General features: G+C 32.5%; 2 protein-coding genes and 1 long non-coding RNA gene across 6 annotated transcripts; 2 read left to right on the top strand and 1 right to left on the bottom strand.

Moving 5' to 3' along the window:
- Positions 1-5677: 5677 nt before the first annotated feature.
- LOC105645067 (hydroxyproline-rich glycoprotein family protein) lies at positions 5678-11115 on the top strand. Of its 2 annotated transcripts, XR_002285638.3 has the most exons (3): positions 5678-5915; positions 8233-9702; positions 10737-11115. XR_002285638.3 is itself a non-coding variant. In XM_012230576.4 (2 exons), exon 2 carries the CDS (start codon positions 8360-8362, stop codon positions 9611-9613), a length of 1254 nt encoding a protein of 417 aa, XP_012085966.1. In that variant the 5' UTR covers positions 5679-5915; positions 8233-8359; the 3' UTR covers positions 9614-10021. The 2 variants fall into 2 exon arrangements, 1 of the variants encoding a protein (XP_012085966.1); XM_012230576.4 differs by lacking the exon at positions 10737-11115 and having other exon boundaries at positions 5679-5915; positions 8233-10021.
- A 770-nt stretch (positions 11116-11885) lies between these two features.
- LOC105645068 (calmodulin binding protein PICBP) lies at positions 11886-16015 on the bottom strand. 3 transcript variants are annotated; one of them, XM_012230577.4, is made up of 3 exons: positions 15770-16015; positions 12327-15667; positions 11886-12176 (listed from the first exon to the last, which is right to left on the bottom strand). In XM_012230577.4, the coding sequence occupies exons 1-2, from the start codon at positions 16013-16015 to the stop codon at positions 12344-12346; spliced, it is 3570 nt and encodes a 1189-aa protein (XP_012085967.1). In that variant the 3' UTR covers positions 11886-12176; positions 12327-12343. The 3 variants fall into 3 exon arrangements, with proteins under 3 accessions (XP_012085967.1, XP_020539305.1, XP_089574354.1); XM_020683646.3 differs by having other exon boundaries at positions 11886-12165; XM_089718228.1 differs by lacking the exon at positions 15770-16015 and having other exon boundaries at positions 12327-15673.
- On the top strand, positions 15754-16322 carry LOC119369582 (uncharacterized). The gene is made up of 2 exons (XR_005177127.2): positions 15754-15887; positions 16009-16322. It is a non-coding gene; the product is annotated as an uncharacterized LOC119369582 (long non-coding RNA).
- Positions 16323-18246: the final 1924 nt, after the last annotated feature.

Below are 18246 nucleotides of genomic sequence, written 5' to 3'. Positions count from 1 at the left end.
TGTTTTTACATTGTGTTTGGTATTAACTCCCACTTCTAAATGCCAAATAGTTGGTATTTTTCGCATTTTGTAAAAATATAAAGAGTGGAATTTCCGAGTTTAAATTTTCTCCACTATAAATATTTTTATTCAAAAAAAATTCACAATATTGTTCTAATTTATTAAATATTTCAAGAATTGAAAAAAAAAAAAGCGAAATAATTAATTGACTTTTGGATCGAAAGTGGCATTAATCTTGCAATGTTTCTCCCGTTATAGAGACTAGAGGTGAAAGAGTTATTTATTTTTATTTACTTTTTCACATTGGAAAAATACTTTTGAACACAAATCAAATTTAATTTTCTTTTTTTTTTATGGTTAGAAACCAATATAACTATATTGAAATTAAGTCCATCCTCGAATTATCTTGAAAACGTAAATATAATCGTATTGGTATAGTGCATTTAAAAATATTTTTCAACTAGACTATGCATATTTGATAAATTATGAGATAATTTTATATTAATGACACAACAACTTGATATTTTCAATTTTCTTTTTTTTAAAAAAAGAGGTACACTTGTTTTCATAGTTTTATTCCTCAATTCTAGCGTCTTTAATATATTATAAATTTGCAAAATATTGTTCAAGATTCGGCAGAAAATCCCAAAATCACATAGTAATTTCTTGGTGGTAGTGAAATTTAATAACTATGTATAATCTCAATGGGAAGTATCTAAATTGAAAGAAGATATAAAAATTCTTAAAAAAAAAAAAAAAAAAAGAAACCTTGCTTGATCAATATTAGGTCTAACTTGGATATATATGTGCGATTATTATACATATATATGTAAGAGTAATAAGAAGAAAGATTAAAAGAAAGCTTTGTTGATCCAACACGTATATATATCTCCAAGATATCAAGAAATACTCGAGAAATTAATAATTGGTCGAAAGATTTGATGAGCTTGCTTGCCTCGATCCATCCTTCTTCCCCTTCACTCTTTGCTTTGCGATATGTACAATTGATCATGCCTCGCTTTTATTAACAGCAGCAATAGCCTTATGCTTATTATTATTGTAAAGAACTAAGCTTAAATTTGTAGGACGCTTTACATCATCAGAAACATCTCTCTTCTGAATCTGCAGCGGAAGACCAGCTTTTTGTGCAGCATCTACACTAACTGATTGTGGGCGAGGATAAAAGAAATCAGTAGGGAAAAAGTAGTATTGTTGAAGGCCAGCCATGGAAAGAAAAATCAAGAATCAAGAAAGCTAGCTAGCTAGCTATCAAGAATCAAGAAAGCTACTTCAGAAAACTATAGTACCAAGAACAAGAAAGAAAGGTTTCTTTGGTTGTGGTATAGTGTTTGCTTACTCTACACAGATCATACTTGTATTATATATAGAGAGAAGAGAAGAGGCGAGGCGGCATTTATGACTATAATTTTTTTTTTTTTTTTATTGAGTTGGAATTTAAGTTAGGAGAGGGTGTGCTAATTATTTAAGAACCCTTCCTTGAACGTGACTTACTTACGTCTACTTTTAAATTAAAAATTAATTTTTATGTCTTTTAATATTAGTAAAAAATTCAATTATAGACTAATTAATTATAAAAATATCGGTAGTCAAATGTTGACTATATATATGTTCTCAATTCTCAAGTCCAAGCATGACTAAATGTGAAGCAAGCAAAGCATGCTTCGTTTGTGTACTCGTTGTCTTAGCAATTAGCATATTCTTTTCATATATTCGTTTTTTATAATAATATAAAAAGCAGCCTCCCAACGTAGATTGCACGCCATTTGAAATTAACATGCCGGCTCATGCCATTTGAAAGAGACAAATTGCTTATTTCAAGCCATCAATCTAAAAACCTAAATAATTACTTTATATTAGAGAATTGTTAAATGTCATAACTTATTTATTGGACCGTCCTCTTCTACACCATGTTGTTTTTGTTTGTGATGTTTTTTAATGCAAGTGTCCTTATAATATTCAAATAGAATCATTCCAATAGTGATAAATTATACTTTTGAAATTTTCTAATTTTAATTTTCACATATCGAACCACCTGTTAATTTTTTATTAGTCAATTTTGTTAATCTATACAATCACGCGTGATGCACATGCACACGTTCTTAAACCGTTTGATTTGGAAACTATGGTAGCCATATTTCTAACATGTGATGCACGCAATGGTTCACGTGGCCAAAAAAAAAAAAAAGAAAAAAGAAATGTTTGAAGCGGGGATGATTCTTGGAAAGTGGAAACTTTGGTACGTATTTGGTAGGTAATATTAGCTAACCATTGTTTTCACGTTTTGTTTGGTATTAACTCCTAACCCTAAATGAATGGTGTTGGTTGATATAATTCTTGCATATCCTACAAAGTTGGCCGCAAAAAGATTGTCGAATTTGAATATTCTTAATCATAAAAATGATATTAATTAATAAATATTATTTTAAAAAATTTAAAATATTATTTCAGTATATTAAACACTTCATAAATTAGAATAAAAAAAAATACTTCCAACCCCAAATAAAAAAGAAATAATTAATTGACTTTTAGATTGAAATTGCCAATATTTCTTCTGTTACAGATTGGTTTGGTGAAAGAGTTGTTGTGGGTTATTTAATTTTTATTTATTTTCTCACATTAAAAAAAGTACATTTTAACACAACAATCAAATTTATTTTTCTTCTTTTATAGTTAGGAACCAAATCTAATTATATTGACTTAAGTCCCTCCTCAAATTATATTGAAAACACAAATTTAATCGTATTGGTATTTGCATATTTGATAAATTATGTGTTAGTTTTGTAGTATTAATTAGACACTTGTTATTTTCAATTAAAAAAAAAAAGAGAAAATACTTATATTAATTTCTTGATGGTAGTGAAATTTAATAACTATAATCTCAATTAAAAGTATCTAAATTGAAAGAAAATGTAAAAATTCCTAGACAAAAAAAGAAACCTTTCTTAATCATTGCGTCTAACTTGGATACATACAATTCGATTACAATAGGATATATGCAATTGTTATACATATATATGTAAGAGTATAATAAGAAGAAAGATATTAAAAGAAGAAAAAGAAAAAGCTTCGTTGATCCAACACCTATATATCCAAGATATCAAGAAATACTTAAGAAATTTATAATTGGTCGAAAGATTTGATTGGCTGCCTCGATCCGTCCTTCTTCCCCTTCTCTCTTGCTTTTGCGATATATAAAATTAATCATGCCTTGCTTTTATTAATAGCAGCAATAGCCTTATAATTGGCATGATTATTATTATTGTAAAGAACCAAGTTTAAATTTGTAGGACGCTTTACATCATCTGATATGTCTCTCTTCTGAATCTGCAGCGGAAGAACAGCTTTTTGTGCAGCGTCTACACTAACTGATTGTGGGCGAGGATAAAAGAAATCAGTAGGGAAAAAGTAGTATTGTTGAAGGCCAGCCATGGATAGAAAAATCAAGAATCAAGAAAGCTAGCTGGCTAGTTAACAAGAATCAAGAAACCTACTTCAGAAAACTATAGTACCAAGAACAAGAAAGAAACGTTTCTTTAGTTGTAGTTTAGTGTTTGCTTACTCTACACAGATCATACTTGCATTATATACAGAGAGAAGAGGAGAGGCGGCATCTACAACTATATTTTTTTTTTTCTTTCAATATTGGGTTGGAATATAAGTTTAGGAGAGGGTGTGCTAATTATTTTAATGTATATTTTATTTGTTTGTTTCATTGTGCCAACTTAAAGAATATTCTATTAACAAGAATATTCCTTTTTTATTTGTATTTTTTATTTTTTAATATTTTTCTCAGCTCTGTTTTCTGTTTCAACCTCTTTGATGAGAGAACCAAGAAAGTTCTTTGCAGCACTTAGAGTGGATCAAACAATAACAATGATATGTGGCTTCTAATTTTTATAAAAAAAAAAAAGAATTATAAGTATTTATTTTTAATATATTAAATTTAATTTTTATATTGATTACTTTAAACTTATATTGCTCAAAAAATATTTCATAATTAGTATTTTGTAAGCAAAACTCGTAACGAAGTTATGTTTACATAATTTTTTAAGTTAATATTATATGGCTTGCTGAAAGGTTAAATTTACAATAATTTATATAAGAAATTATGGTTAAACGTCTTAAATTATTTGGAAGAATATTTATTTGCTAATAATATATATTTCATATAATTAATAGATCATAATTAAAAAGATATATATTTTATATTTTGGTCAGCTAAGTTGAATGACCTGTTTTAAAAAATAAAAATAGTGTAGTGTTCCCTTGCAAATTGACCTATTTGTTTGACACCAAAAGGCCTGGGCAAATAAGCTCCATGCCTGCATTTCAAAACAAAAGACTTGTTTGATGGACTGATAGTGAAATAATATGGTACTTCGTTTTTTTTTCCTCTCTCTCTATATATAATGATTCAATTCTATATTAGGTTTAAATTTTAATTTATATCTGTAAAATATTTTTAATTTAAAATATTCATTGAATTAGTAACAACGCTTGTGATGAAAATGAAATGTCTCGAACTCTGAGAATTTCATTTTTTTACCAAATATAAAAAACTAAATTACACTTGATTCACGTAAATTATTCTTTAATACGATTCAACGCCGCTTGATTAATCTACATCTCTTACGCATATATAGACACCAAAATATAAAAAACTGGTAATTGAAACATTGAATAAGCTATCTTAGATAATAAAAAATTTTCCTTTACAACGTATACAATTAATCATGCATTTCTTTTTTTAACTGCAGAAATTGCCTTATAATTGCCAGTGTAAAGAACTAAGCTTGAAGTTGCAGGGTTTTTAACATCATCGTCAGAAGAAATATCTTGCTTTTGAATCTGCAATGGAAGAGCAGCTTTTTGTGCCGTATCTACATGAACAGATTGTGGGCGAGGGTAGTAGAAATCGGTAGGGAAGAAGTAGTATTGTTGAAGGCCAGCCATGGTCGAAAAATCAAGAATCAAGAAAGCTAGATAGAAAGAAAGAATAGCAAGAAAGTTTCAAACATGTGTTTATTGTAGTATGAAGCGCATTTATTTATTTATAAAGATGGGTCTAGTCGACATTTATGACTATTATAAAGTTATATGTATATATAAATTTAATTTGACTTGAATTTCAATTTAGAAAAAGGTGGTTTTATTTATTTATTTTTTCTGGAATTTGTTTGTTTCTTGGAGTCTTGCAGAAAAATTTATTTTCTAGAATATCCCTTTGTTTTTCCTTAAGCACTTCGCAGTGAATTATCTAATAATGATAATTTCATTTGGCTTTTATCATTTATTAATTATAATAATTATCTAATAATAACAATTTTATTTGGTAAATGCATTCACAATCTCACAATTAATTTAAGGTTCTTCCTTTTCTAAAATAAAAAAAAAAAAAAGATTTTCATAATTTTTGTGATTTAATTTAGTAGAATGAGAAATACAAATCCAATTCTGAAAAAAACACAGGTATAGATGGAATACAAATCCATTTAAATGCTAAAAAATTTTTATTGTGTTTTTTCCAAATTTAAATTTGAGATTGTATATATATAAAGATGACGTGATTTAAATTACATGATCCACATATATAATGAAATTGTGGGACCCACATCTGACACAGGAGTTAAAACTAATCCGAGTTGAGTCAAGACTGAAAACGCACCGTTTAGTCTGACTCTAGCCTCTTCCTCATGATCACGATCCACTCTTCCAACCCGTAAACCTAATTTACGCTCCCAGATTTTCCCCAAATTCGATCCCTCTTCAAAATCCCTCCTGAACACACGACTCTCCTCGAATCTATGTTGTGATTCTAATCTTCGGTCTTGTTTGGGATATTATCGAGCAACTGCAGTCGAAATGCCGCCTGCGAAGAAGAAGATTAATCATTGGTAAGTCGATATTCTCTTCTCTACTTACAGGAAAGCATTTAAAAATAGTGATTGCTTTATATTGTATGAAGAATACTTTAAAGGGGTGATTTTATCAGCTACTAAATTGCTTATTAAACCAAATTAATCAACTTCTCAGTTGTAATTATTGTTTTACTGAGCCATATGTATGTATATGTTTGTATATACGCATAAAAAGTTTTTTGCCTGTAATGACTAATTTATGGTTTGAATTTAGGACTCTGTTTTACAAGATTAACCTCGTGTACAGTATAAAATTGCTTTTCAATTTGAGTTGATTATACATCTTTTCATATGCTTTGTAAAAAACATGTGGTTTCCAATTGGCCAAAATCTTGGTCATGAAGCAATATACTGAGGTGTGAACACAATTGCAATATTCTAACTTGGTGGAGATCATACATTTTTGCACATTATGATTATATCTGAATGTAAGCCAGTATGCTAGAATCATGTTTGGTAGATTATAATGAAAGTAAGCAGTAAGCACAGAATGAAAACATAATAAACTTTAAAAAAAATGATCTTGTTGTAGTTTACTGACTTGATATGTGTTGAAATATTTTTAGGTATAATCAGATTTCATAAAACTATTTCAAAAATGAAAATTGCGAAGAAACATAAAATTTGAAATCTCTTTTCTAAATAAAATTAAAAATAATCCACGTTCTTGCAAAGAGAAATATATTCGTCTTAAGGAGATAATTTATTTCATTACCAAAAATAAAATATGAAAATTTTAATTTGAAAATTTATAAAAATATAAGTAGTTATGCTTACAATTCATTTTCAATATTACAAACAGCCACTATCTCAGTAGCTTCATTCATCTTGTCTTTCACTCTCTTCATTTGCCGAATCTCACTGCCGATCCCAATTAAATCCCTAAAATTTTACTCCTCTGTCACAAATCACAAATCTTAAACTGTGTGTCTTCCTCAACTTCGCCAACAATAGTCTCTCTCTCTCTTACTGTTAGTGACCAAGTCCTAGTTGTTCTCAGTCGTCATTCGTTGATTCTCTGTCAAGACTACATAGATTCACCATCTTCAACTCAAAATAATAGGTTTGGTTTCTCATCTCTTTGTACTTTTATCTATTATTGATCCTTGGGCTTCTTCTCCCTTCTCCTTTAATTTTGGAATAAATCCATAATTTTAGGTTATACTCATTTGATATCTATGGATAATGTTTTCTTTGTTTTACTCTTTTTTAATGGTTACTGCAAAATTATGGTTTTTCAAGAAATGCAAATAGTAATTAGGATGATAATCGGATTGGTCTTTTGGTCAATGATAAAATTTGTATTTGTGTGGAAAGAAGTAACTTAGGATTGGAACATATATGTGACACCAATTATTTCAAGAGTGATGATTTCTTGTTTCTCTTGCTTCTAGGTGTTGTTATTTGTATATTACTGATTAGATTTTGGGGGGTTTTTATTTTCCTCTTTCTCTGAAATAAATCATAAAGTAGTGATTATATATCTGACTTATAGTTGCATTAGGGTTTTGTAGCTTTTAGGTTACATCTCTAATGCCATGAGTCAGTTAAGTGCTAGCTTAAGTCTCAGACTTTTCCTTTATCTTTTTTATGCGTATTTGGATCATGATATTGCTTATAGGGTTGGGATAGCTGTTTGTTATCAAGATGGTCTAAATATTGCTTGGTTTGGGTATTGTAGTGCTGATTTATTATATTGAAAAACCAAATCAATGTGTTGGTAATTGGAAGCCTTTTTGAACTCCAACGTGGAGACTTTGAGGAAGGCTGTTGATATTATATGATATTACCATATGGTTAGTGGATATGCCATTGCATATTTTCTAATTTTTTATCAGTATATCTCCCATAGGTATTTTCTCTATCAAATAAAGATGTTATCATCATGATCTTCTAACTATTAATATTAATAACAATCATTATTCTTGTACAGGTCTTTTGATTATCTGTTTGTTAAGATGAGCTTGTGGATGGCTATTGAGCTTGTTGGATGCATTATTTGGTCATGTTGATACACTAAATCCTTTACATGAGTGAAATTGCTTTGGAGTCATGGACAGTTTAAATATATATGCTGTATTATTGTTCCTGTGCAAGTGCCATTTAGACTAGTTGGGTGGACAAATCAGAAGTTCAATGCTTTATAGAATTTCTCAATTTTATTGCTTTTTACTTTCTCATAAAAAGAAAAAGAATAAGAGAGTTAAAAACATCATGCTTTATGTTCAGGAATTATTGGTTACTATCAACTTGAATACCTTTTCTGACCGTGATCTCCTTTCACCATTGTCAGGTGGTAGCAGCCACGAGCAAAGCACAGTTTACTCCAGATCCCAGCATTACCGACAAACAATATCCATCATCTTGCTGTTTAATTTTTTAGAAGAAGAAGAAGAAGAAGAATTAAAAGTTAGTCCAAAATGCTTTCACACCAAATAGTGCAATCTCCAGCAAGGCTGGGTCTTACAAACCCAAACTCACCTCTTCAAAACGCTACTCCTCCTAAATTCCCTTCATCATCCTCCCAACAACTACCAACCCCCCAGCAGCAGCAACTGCAGCAACACCCCTCAAATCCAGCCACCACATCCACATCCTCAGCTCTGCTCTCTCTCCTCCCTCCTCTCCGTAGAGCCCAATCTCTTCTTCTTCAAATGGCTTCCCTAGCCTCCAAATTCTTTGAAGTCTCTCCCAACCGGGCCTTTTGGCTCTCTGCCTTTCGTGGATCACTACCTACATTCCTCTCCTCCCAAACCCAATCAATGGCTCCACCTCCCCTAGAATCTACTCCTACCTCCACTAAGGAAGTTCTTTCTCTTTTCACTTCTCTCCAGACCCAACTTTTTGAGGCAGTGGCCGAGCTCCAGGAAATCCTTGACCTTCAAGATGCCAAGCAAAGGCTTGCACGGGAAATCAAGTCAAAAGATTCTGCACTTCTCAACTTTGCTAATAAGCTCAAAGAAGCTGAAAGGGTACTTGATATGCTTGTCGATGATTATTCTGATTATCGCCGCCCCAAAAGAGCAAAATCAAAATTATCAGCGGATGTTCCTGAGGATGATGATGTGAGCAATACCACTGTTGCCTCTCAGCTTGAGTTGTCTGATATTTTGTCTTATGCTCACCGGATAAGCTACACCACCTTTGCACCACCGGAATATGGTGCTGGGCAGGTTCCGCTTCGTGGTGCGCTCCCTCCTGCTCCTCAAGAAGAGCAAATGAGAGCTTCTCAGTTGTACGCTTTTGCTGACCTTGATGTGGGGCTACCTAAAAAGATTGAAACCAAGGAGAAAACCATTGAGGCAATTATTGAACTTCCCCCGCCAGCACAGCCTGCTGAGACCAACCCATTTGCCAATTTCCCTGCCATTCAGGGCTTGCTGCCCACCAACATCACAGTTCCATCTGGTTGGAAACCCGGGATGCCAGTGGAGTTGCCAACAAATTTACCCCCACCGCCACCAGGGTGGAAGCCCGGAGACCCATTGCCTCCATTGGAGTCTCTTCCTCTGCCTAGGATGGTGGAACAACAATTGCAGCCAGTTGCTCCTCAGGGATTGCATAAGCCACCTGAGACAATTCAAGTTCGGCACGTTCAGATTGATATTCTTGATCAGGATGATGATAGTAGTGATTATAGCAGTGAGGAGGGGAGCTCTGATGACGAAGACTAAGAGGCTGATGATTTAAGTATTTGTCGATAGTATGTGATGTCCCAAAAATGAGTGTACTTATGCCTTACGATTTAATATACTAAAAAAAGGTCAATTCTCATTCCATGCCCTTTCTGCTTATTGATGTTGCCAATGATTAAATGTGAAAAGTGCCAAGTTTATAGAGAATCTAATGTGTTGCTTGGTTCTCCAAACATGTTTGCAATTTGGATACTGCTCTACACAATTTTGCCTTTCTCCCTACAGGTCTTACCTAGGTTATCAACAGGGACTTCCCAACCTAGTAGGACTTTCATTCCCTAATAGTTGCCTCATGTAGCTGAGCTGTTAAGCCCACAAATGCTTGTTGCTGAATTATTATGTAAATACTGCTTTTTTTTCATTTGATATAGGATTGTTATTAATTTAGTTGCTTTCTCTCAGTTATTATCTTATTCGTGAATGCTATTCTTTGTGATTGTGCTGCTTGATTATGAAGTTGGTGTGGCTGTGCTGCTTGCTATGCACTGTTGAAATTTTTCGCATTGTTAGGTTAGGTGAAATTGAATATGAGCAGTGAAATCAAATATTCTTGTATATATACTGGATTGGAACAGTATCATTAAATTTAAAATCATATCATCACAACATTTTCTTCAACTACTAGAGTCCCAGAGATTTGCTATATTATTTGTGCTGCATAGAGTGGAGGAAGGAACTGTTGCTTTAGAAGCAGAGAGCTGTTGAGAAAGGTTTTTTTCTTGCATGTTATACTTCACTTTGGCTTTGTTTAGCTTTTCCATATCTTCTTTGTCTCTTTTCTGGGTTTGAATGTGAACAACTGGCGGCTTGTTTGCGCTGTCTCTGTCCGCCGTTGGTGGTGGACGAGGGTAGAAGAAATCTGTAGGAAAGAAGTAATACTGAAGACCAGCCATTGGTGAAACTTGTGGTTGCTGTGAGCTAAATTGATAAAACTTGTGACTTTTGAATATGGGTTTTTTTATTTTGATGCCCCTTTCATATATTTATAGAGATGGGTGGCTGGTCATGGACTGGATTTTGCCTTGGCTTGGGCATCAAGTTGATTGTTTTGTTTTCGTTTCCTTAATAGGATTTGAATTTACGCAGCTGTTTTTCTTTTCAGGTAGTCGTTTTGGTTTTTGACTTCTATCCTATGACTACTAGAAGGAGAAGCTTCTTAAATAAAGACAGCCTTTGTTTGTTTTACAAGATAATATTGGACTTCTTTTATCGTTATTATTTAAAAAAAAAAAAAAAAATTTGCTTCAGCAAACATCTACATCACATCCTTTCTTCCAGAAGCAGTAGCCCGTTAGTGCCCGACAAAAAGGAATTCTTCTAGAAAATAGGAACAATAGCCCCTCATTCTCGAAGATGTTTTGGGACAATAAATTTCAAATTATAATTATTTCAATACAATTATTAAGGTTAAATGTCCTTCAGATACTATCATATACGAAGTGCCTTGTATTAATATAAATATATTAATGATAATTTTTTTTTGAAGGTTTATGATAATTGTATTTATATATATGTTAATTCTTTTTTATATACGCTGAATTTTATAAAAATTTCATTTTGTTTTTATAATCAAAATGCTTGATGAGCCAAATTTAATCCAAGTCTGTTACAAATTTAAATTCACTATTTTTTTTTTTTTATGTTTAAGCTGATTGAAGAACTCGTATATGTGTGAGAGTAAATCTTTTACTTGTTATAATATATCAGACTTCGTCATATAAATATTTAATTTCGAATTAAAATCCTAAATCTAAATTTTCTTTTTAAAAGTTAAAAAAGCATTAAATACAGAAATCTAACAATAAAAGTTCAACGTCTCCGTGTCCATCTGTACACTGTCTCTTATACTATGTGGAAGAACTGAAGCTTGCTGCAACGACAAAGGTGAGAGCCAGTTATTTTTTACATTTTTACATTCTTTTCAAGAATTTCTTTTAATGTGTAAATGTCGCTCTCTCATTATTTATATATTTATATCTTGTTTTGGATTTTATTATGTAAAAATATTTCCTTTATGAGTTTATTAATTTTCTGCCACTAAAGTCGTCGATCAAGTTCACATGATTTTGCAATTCTACTTTCTGGGTTACAATTTTTTTTTTTCCAATTTCATATCAAAGAAGAGGGTCATAATGGATTATCACTTTAATTAGGTGTTACTCATGTGTTTTCTGGAAAAGAACATCATATGCATAGCTGTTGTAGATCATCGACTAGAGTAATGTAATTTGATGGGTTTTGACATAAAAAATACATACATAAATAAGAATTGTCTATTATAAAATATGGAGTTTTATGTTTACATTTTCTATATTATCTGAGGTTCTCTGAGAATGAATAATGCATAGAATAAACCTAATAGGATTCGTAAACTCATTACAGAACTTCTATCACTATCTACAAGTATATTTACATCTCCTTTGAAACTTTCACTTGCATCTATCTGCTTCACTTCAACTCTCCAAAATGAAATGATGAACTCTGCTGAAATTTTTAATAATGCCACAAATGATAGCTTCTTGTCACCATACCTATACATGCACTAAACAAAGAATATGTCAGTATTCAATAATTTCAGTTCAAAGATGCTGAATGTTTTTAAGCTGTCATTGATCTTATTTTTGGATGCTCTATACTAGTGTGAAATTAAATTCAGGCTTGATGGATTTTGTATCTATTGAAGCTGCCTTACCTGGTATTTGACTACTTTCAACTTTCAGTAGTCGGAATGACTGTCTCAAATGCTTCTACAAGCAACTGCACTTTTCTTTTCCGAGCTGGAGTTAGTTTAGCAACAACATTTTGAAGTGCATAATCGAGCATCCATTCATCAGCATTTTTCCTGTCTTCCATGTCTTGATGCCTTAGTTGAACTTTTTCTGCTGCCTCCTCAGGATCCAAGGGCAAGAATCGTGGCTTCTGAGGATTGAATGGTTTAACATTAACCTTTTCCAATGCCTTGACAAATCTCTTAAGAAGGATAAGCTTTTTCAGATTGCTCCAGCTCTTTCGTGCTGGAAGTTCAGGTCTATTTCCCTCAAATGTTATTTTTACTTTTTCTGTAGTGGCACTGTCATCAGAATTTAGGCACATTGTGGATCTCTGCTCCATTTTTGTGCTGTTGGATTCTTCATAGCTCTTTTCCGTACTGCAGGTGGATGTTGAGATGGAAAATTCCCCTCCTTTGCCAGGTTGCTTTTCAAGGTGCTCCGTGTCTGGAATTACGTCACTGTTGACTGATTGATCATCAGGTGAGTCATCTTGAGCATCTGGAAGTGGTATTTCATCAATTGCTTCTTCAACCATTCTTATGGCTTCAATCTTCTGGAATTCCATTTTTTGGTTGCCTGCTGCATGATTCTCCATATCTCTATCCTGATTTGTGACAGAAGAACTTTGAGGAGAATCAGCATTGTTCATTTCATATGATGTGTTGGCATCACTCCTTTGTCCCTCATTGTCCGCCCTCTCATCAAGCGGGTTTGTGTTGCCTGATACCATGTGCTTATATATTAAGTACCAAAGCCTCGTATTTTTCTGCTTTTCATGTGCTTGTTCAGTGGAACCAGACTTAGATTCATCTAGTTGAGCGAATGCTTGGAGGAACTTATTTCGAAGCAATGTTTCTCCCCGAGTGGCTGACTCTTCTAGTTGTTCAGAGGCAGCAACTGAAGAAACCACATTGCAATCTGCAATTATTCCTGCTAAATTCTCTTGGATTTGGCTCTTGGGTTCATCTGATTGTTTACCAGTTGAATTGATTTCACAATTTGACACCATCTTTTGATTGTTGAATCCAAAAACATGATCATGAACCCCTGAAAAAGAAACCAGACTTGCTTCTTTGGTGACTTCTTGAAGAACTTCTCCATTCACCGGACTTTCATCATGAGAAATGCTTACAACATCAGCTGACATTGATAAAGGCTCATCATGTAAGTTTTGTTCTCCAAGCTCCGGTAAAGAGTAATTGATAGAATGGGGTTCATCATCCTTGACCATGCAATTTTGGTCGCCATTGCTAGGATTTGTAGCTCCAAATTGTTCCTTCAAGCCCATGGCAGTGGTTTCAGAAGCAAAGCTACTCACTGCTGAATGAGTACAATCAGATTCTGAACTTGGTTCATTGAGCTTAGAAAAAGACACCGGGATGTGCTCTTCTGCTGTGCAGGAATTGTGGAGTTGGTCTTGTTCCTCCTTGGAATTCATGTGGGAAGATGAAATTTTACGAAGAACTATACCAAATTTTGTTTCTTTCGCATATCCAGAACCTTTTTGATATAAGGAAGAAGTACGGTCAACTGGAGTTGCTTGTGAAGAAGCTGCTACGCTAATGCTTGGACTAGTTTCAGTTTCTGGTAATGGAACAACTGTTTCAAATGCTTGAACAAGCAAAGCTACTTTTGTTTTCTGAGCAGGGGCTAGTGTAGAAACAACCTGTTGAAGTGCATAATCAAGCATCCATTCTGCAGAATTTTTTCTCTCTCCTGTGGTCTGATGGCGTAGATGAACCTTTTCTGCTTCAGGTTGAGGCTGTACTGGTAGATACCGTGGCTTCCTTGGATTGATGTTCCTCACCTTTTCCAATGCCTTAACAAATCTCTTAAGGATAATTATTTTTTTCAAATTACTCCAGCTCTTGGGTGTTTGCTGGTTAGACTTGCTTTCCCTCTTTGATTCTGCTTTCCTTTCTTCTGGCCCATTTCTATTAATTGATTGATCATCACATGACTGATCTGGAATTTCTGAGAGAATTTTGTCAAATGCTTCCTGAACCAACTTAATGGCATTGCGCTTGTAGAGCTGAATCTTATGGTTGCCTTTGTCGTGATCATCCCGGCCCATGTTCTGATCTATTCCAGAAAAGTCCGAATAAGAATCAGACTTGTTCATCCCTGGAAAACTGTTCACATTGGCATCCTCCTCTTCTTCTTTCTTATCCATTCTATTATGACAGGGCAGCTTTTCATCTTCTGCAGCAATACCTGATACCATATGCTGATATATCAGGTTCCACAATCCCACATTTTTCGGCTTTTCTATTTGTGTTTTTTCTTCTACAACATTACAATCACTCTCAGAATCTGCCACTGAAAAGGGATGTTCCTGCAGAGAATCTTCATTCTTTTCTTCATTGGCTGCAGTTTGTTCTTCTAATAGTTCAGACATAGAACCATAAGAGGCTGAACTATTGATTGCACTTGATTCCACAGAGACATCTGGGGTTAAGCTTCTGGACGCATCAAACACATCATCAGATACACCTGTAGAAGTATTTGCCTCCGAGCTGATCGATTCCAGGTCACCTTCATACACATCAATGTATTTAGGATGATCAACATTAGGATCATGCTTATGAGCGTTCGATGCATTAATACCCGAAGTGATTTTATTTGCCTGCATTCCTTTCCTTAAATGACTAGAACTTTTTCTGCTTTGAAGTGATTGGCTTCCCAATTTTATGCTTTTCTGGGTCTTTAACTGGCGTCGCCTCATTGATATAAAGCGTCTTAATGGAGGTAAGGGTGCATTGCGATGGCCATGAAGTGAACAGTAACTATATGGACAAACTTTCAGAACTGAAATTCCTTCAGATTCACTTCCTCCTGGTTGGAGCTCAAGATGATCAGGAAAGTTGGAATCTTTAAGAATCGAAGAACAGGTAGCTGTCTGTATGCTTGAGTCGAGCAGTTTTGATGATTTCTTCATGGAAGGCCTCTTGGTTCTTAAACTGGTCGTTCTTGGTAAGATCATTAGAGGTCTCAAAGAAGACATTCTTCTTATTGCCTTTGTAGATTTATTACCCGAAGCCACTGTTTTATCAGATGAGCCTTTTTTATCTGCATTATTAGATAAAACAATGGAAGATCTATTTCCAAGCCTGATTGATCTCGATTTCTTCAGTTTCTTCTTGAGGTCTGTTCCCCCAGAAGATTTTCTCGACAAAGATCTCCAGAGTTTTATGCTAGACAGCCTTGTCAAACTCTTTTGAGGCTTAAAACTAGACCGCTTTGTCAAAATTTTGACGGATTTCTGCATAGGAAGGAAAATATATTGTTCAGATTACAAAAATTCAGATCATTGTAACTACAACTTCTGCTAAGAAAATTAGATTTACAGTTTTTTATATCTTGCCTGCAAAATCTCCTTCTTTGCATCAGAAGAAGCAGTGGTCTTGGTATAATTTGGTGATCCATTTGCATCAAATTGATTTCTTCCGTGTCTCGTGCTTACCTTCAAGCTTGGCAATCTTGTAAGCTTAATTGATAACTTGTTTACTTTCTTCTTTGGCTCTGTTACTTTCTTGTTCTTGATTTCTTCATCCTGATAAGATGAGGAATGATCAAAATCTGTTTCATTTTCAATCTTGACAGGAACCATTTTCTGAAGAATTTTTGTTCTTTCTGATTGTCAAAGAATGGAACAAGAAGAGAGAATTCTGGGTTTTGGAAGAAAGATGAAAGAAAATTTTTGAAGATGACACAAAAATCAGAAATTCCAAAGCTTCTGCTCTGCCAGTATGGTTAGTTCCTTTCTTGTCACCTTATTATTTAAATCATATTTGAATATTGGTTAAATGAGAACTCAAATGCCTTGACTTGGCTATGATTGACTCTTCCTTTTTTTGTTTAGCTTTGGATGGTAAGACAGAGAATAATGATTTAATATTTAATTGACTTTTTGAAAATGTGTTCAAGCTTTAAGCTTTAAGCTGTAAAACTGATAACGTGGGGCCTACAACATGCAAGCATGATTGATTTGTCAACATCGCTTGTAGTTGTAGGGTTGGCCCATCTGGATGACTGCAAGCTAATTACCTTTCTCATTTTCTACCAAAATGACTAGAAAAAAAAAAAAATGGAAATTGGTTATTTCTGCAAGGGAAAAATGATTTTCAGTTTTGTTGAGTTTGCAATTCTGGAAAATATCTGGTTTTTGGTTATTTGTTTGATTACTTCAAAAGCATTAACTGAAATTTTTCTTTTTTTTTTTTTCATGCCTGTTTTGATTAGTTCTAAGAATAATTTAATTTAAGTAATTTAATTTCAATAATGTAATATCATTTAATTTTTTTTTCATCCCATTCACTTTATTTTTTCGTTTGCATAGGCCGAATAATAATTATACTTTTCTTTTCTTAAAAGAAAATAATCTTTACAGTTTTCTCTTATCGCTTTATTATGCGTCTTTATCAATAAATGTATTAATATTAGTTTACAACAATTAATCTAAATCTTAGAATAAACAATTAATTAAAATCATAAGGATATATATTAGGAACATACTAAATACAACATATTAATTATATTTTTAATATAAATGAAATGAAATTAAATATATTTTTATAGGATGGAAAAAGTTTTTTCAAATATAAATTTTGAAAAATATAATAAATAAAATGAAGGAGTAATTGGAAATTAGAATAGGAAATAGGTGTAATTGAAAAGATTGTTATTTTAGAAAGGACAGTGAAATATGGACATTGACTATGTTGTGGCTGCAAATCCAATAATATTAAATAATTATAAATAAAACCGCGTAAGTGGGTCCACCAATTTTCTGGACGTCTCATTTCTGCTCCCACGCAATTGTCGGAGATCAGACGGTCGTGGACCCTTTTGCCATTCCAGATCTACACTTTTGGAGTCAATACTTCAGAAAGATCTTTTTTCCTTTGCTTTTGTGTTCTTTACCCTTTTTTTATTTTTCTTTTTATATGTTAAATTTCTTTTTTTTTTTTCAAGAATTCTCTTGAATTGTTCAAGAAGGTGTCCAAACAATAAAAAAAAAAAGCCAATAAGGTGGTCCATGCTATTTCTAATATGATAAATAATTTTAGGAAATAAGATTATAATTAAGGATAAATGAAAAAAAAAAGTGAGCATATTTCTTTTTCTTTTTTTGTACCAAAATAAGCATCTATATTACTAATTAAAATATTTCAAATTAAGTGTTTATTTTTCTATTTTAGTTAAAATTCAACAAATCAAATAGTAGTTATTTTGACACAAATAATGTCAAATTGAACTAAATTATTATTATTAGAGGGATAGAGTAATTAATATTGAACTAATTACCTAATAAATCTAGCTACTTGATTTTGTATATAATTTAAAATTAATTTTAAAATATAAAAAAATTTAAAAATAATTTTGTATTTATTAATTATGAATTATTGCCATAAATTACAAAATAAAAAAAATTATTGCGCAAAATTTTCTATATATAAATAGTGAGTTATCTAGTGTTCTCTCATGCTAAGAGAAGTGTGAAAAATAGATGAGAAAGTTGCTTATGAGGTTTTATAAGCCAACTTAAAAGAAATTGGATTTGCGGAAAATTTTGGAGATAAAATTAAATTTTGTCACATTAAAATTTTAAAAAAATTAACTAATGGTCAAAGATTAGCAAGGTGCCCAAGTTATAAATAAAACACCATCGATGGAGAGTTTAAACTAGCTCTATTGAATATTGTAAATATTAGCGATTCTTCAATTAATCAAATTAAATTAATTCGATTTTGATTTATCTGAATATATTTTTATTCTGAAATTGATTGACTCGTAAAAATAGGTTTAAATCGAATTAGATTCAGTTATTTTAAATTAAAT

Source organism: Jatropha curcas, chromosome 2, assembly GCF_041381405.1.
Source record: "Jatropha curcas cultivar XTBG-Jc1 chromosome 2, XTBG_Jcur_1.0, whole genome shotgun sequence".
NCBI classification, from domain to species: Eukaryota; Viridiplantae; Streptophyta; class Magnoliopsida; order Malpighiales; family Euphorbiaceae; genus Jatropha; species Jatropha curcas.
Note: the sequence above shows the minus strand (reverse complement) of the source record. Positions and strands in the feature narration are given on the sequence as shown.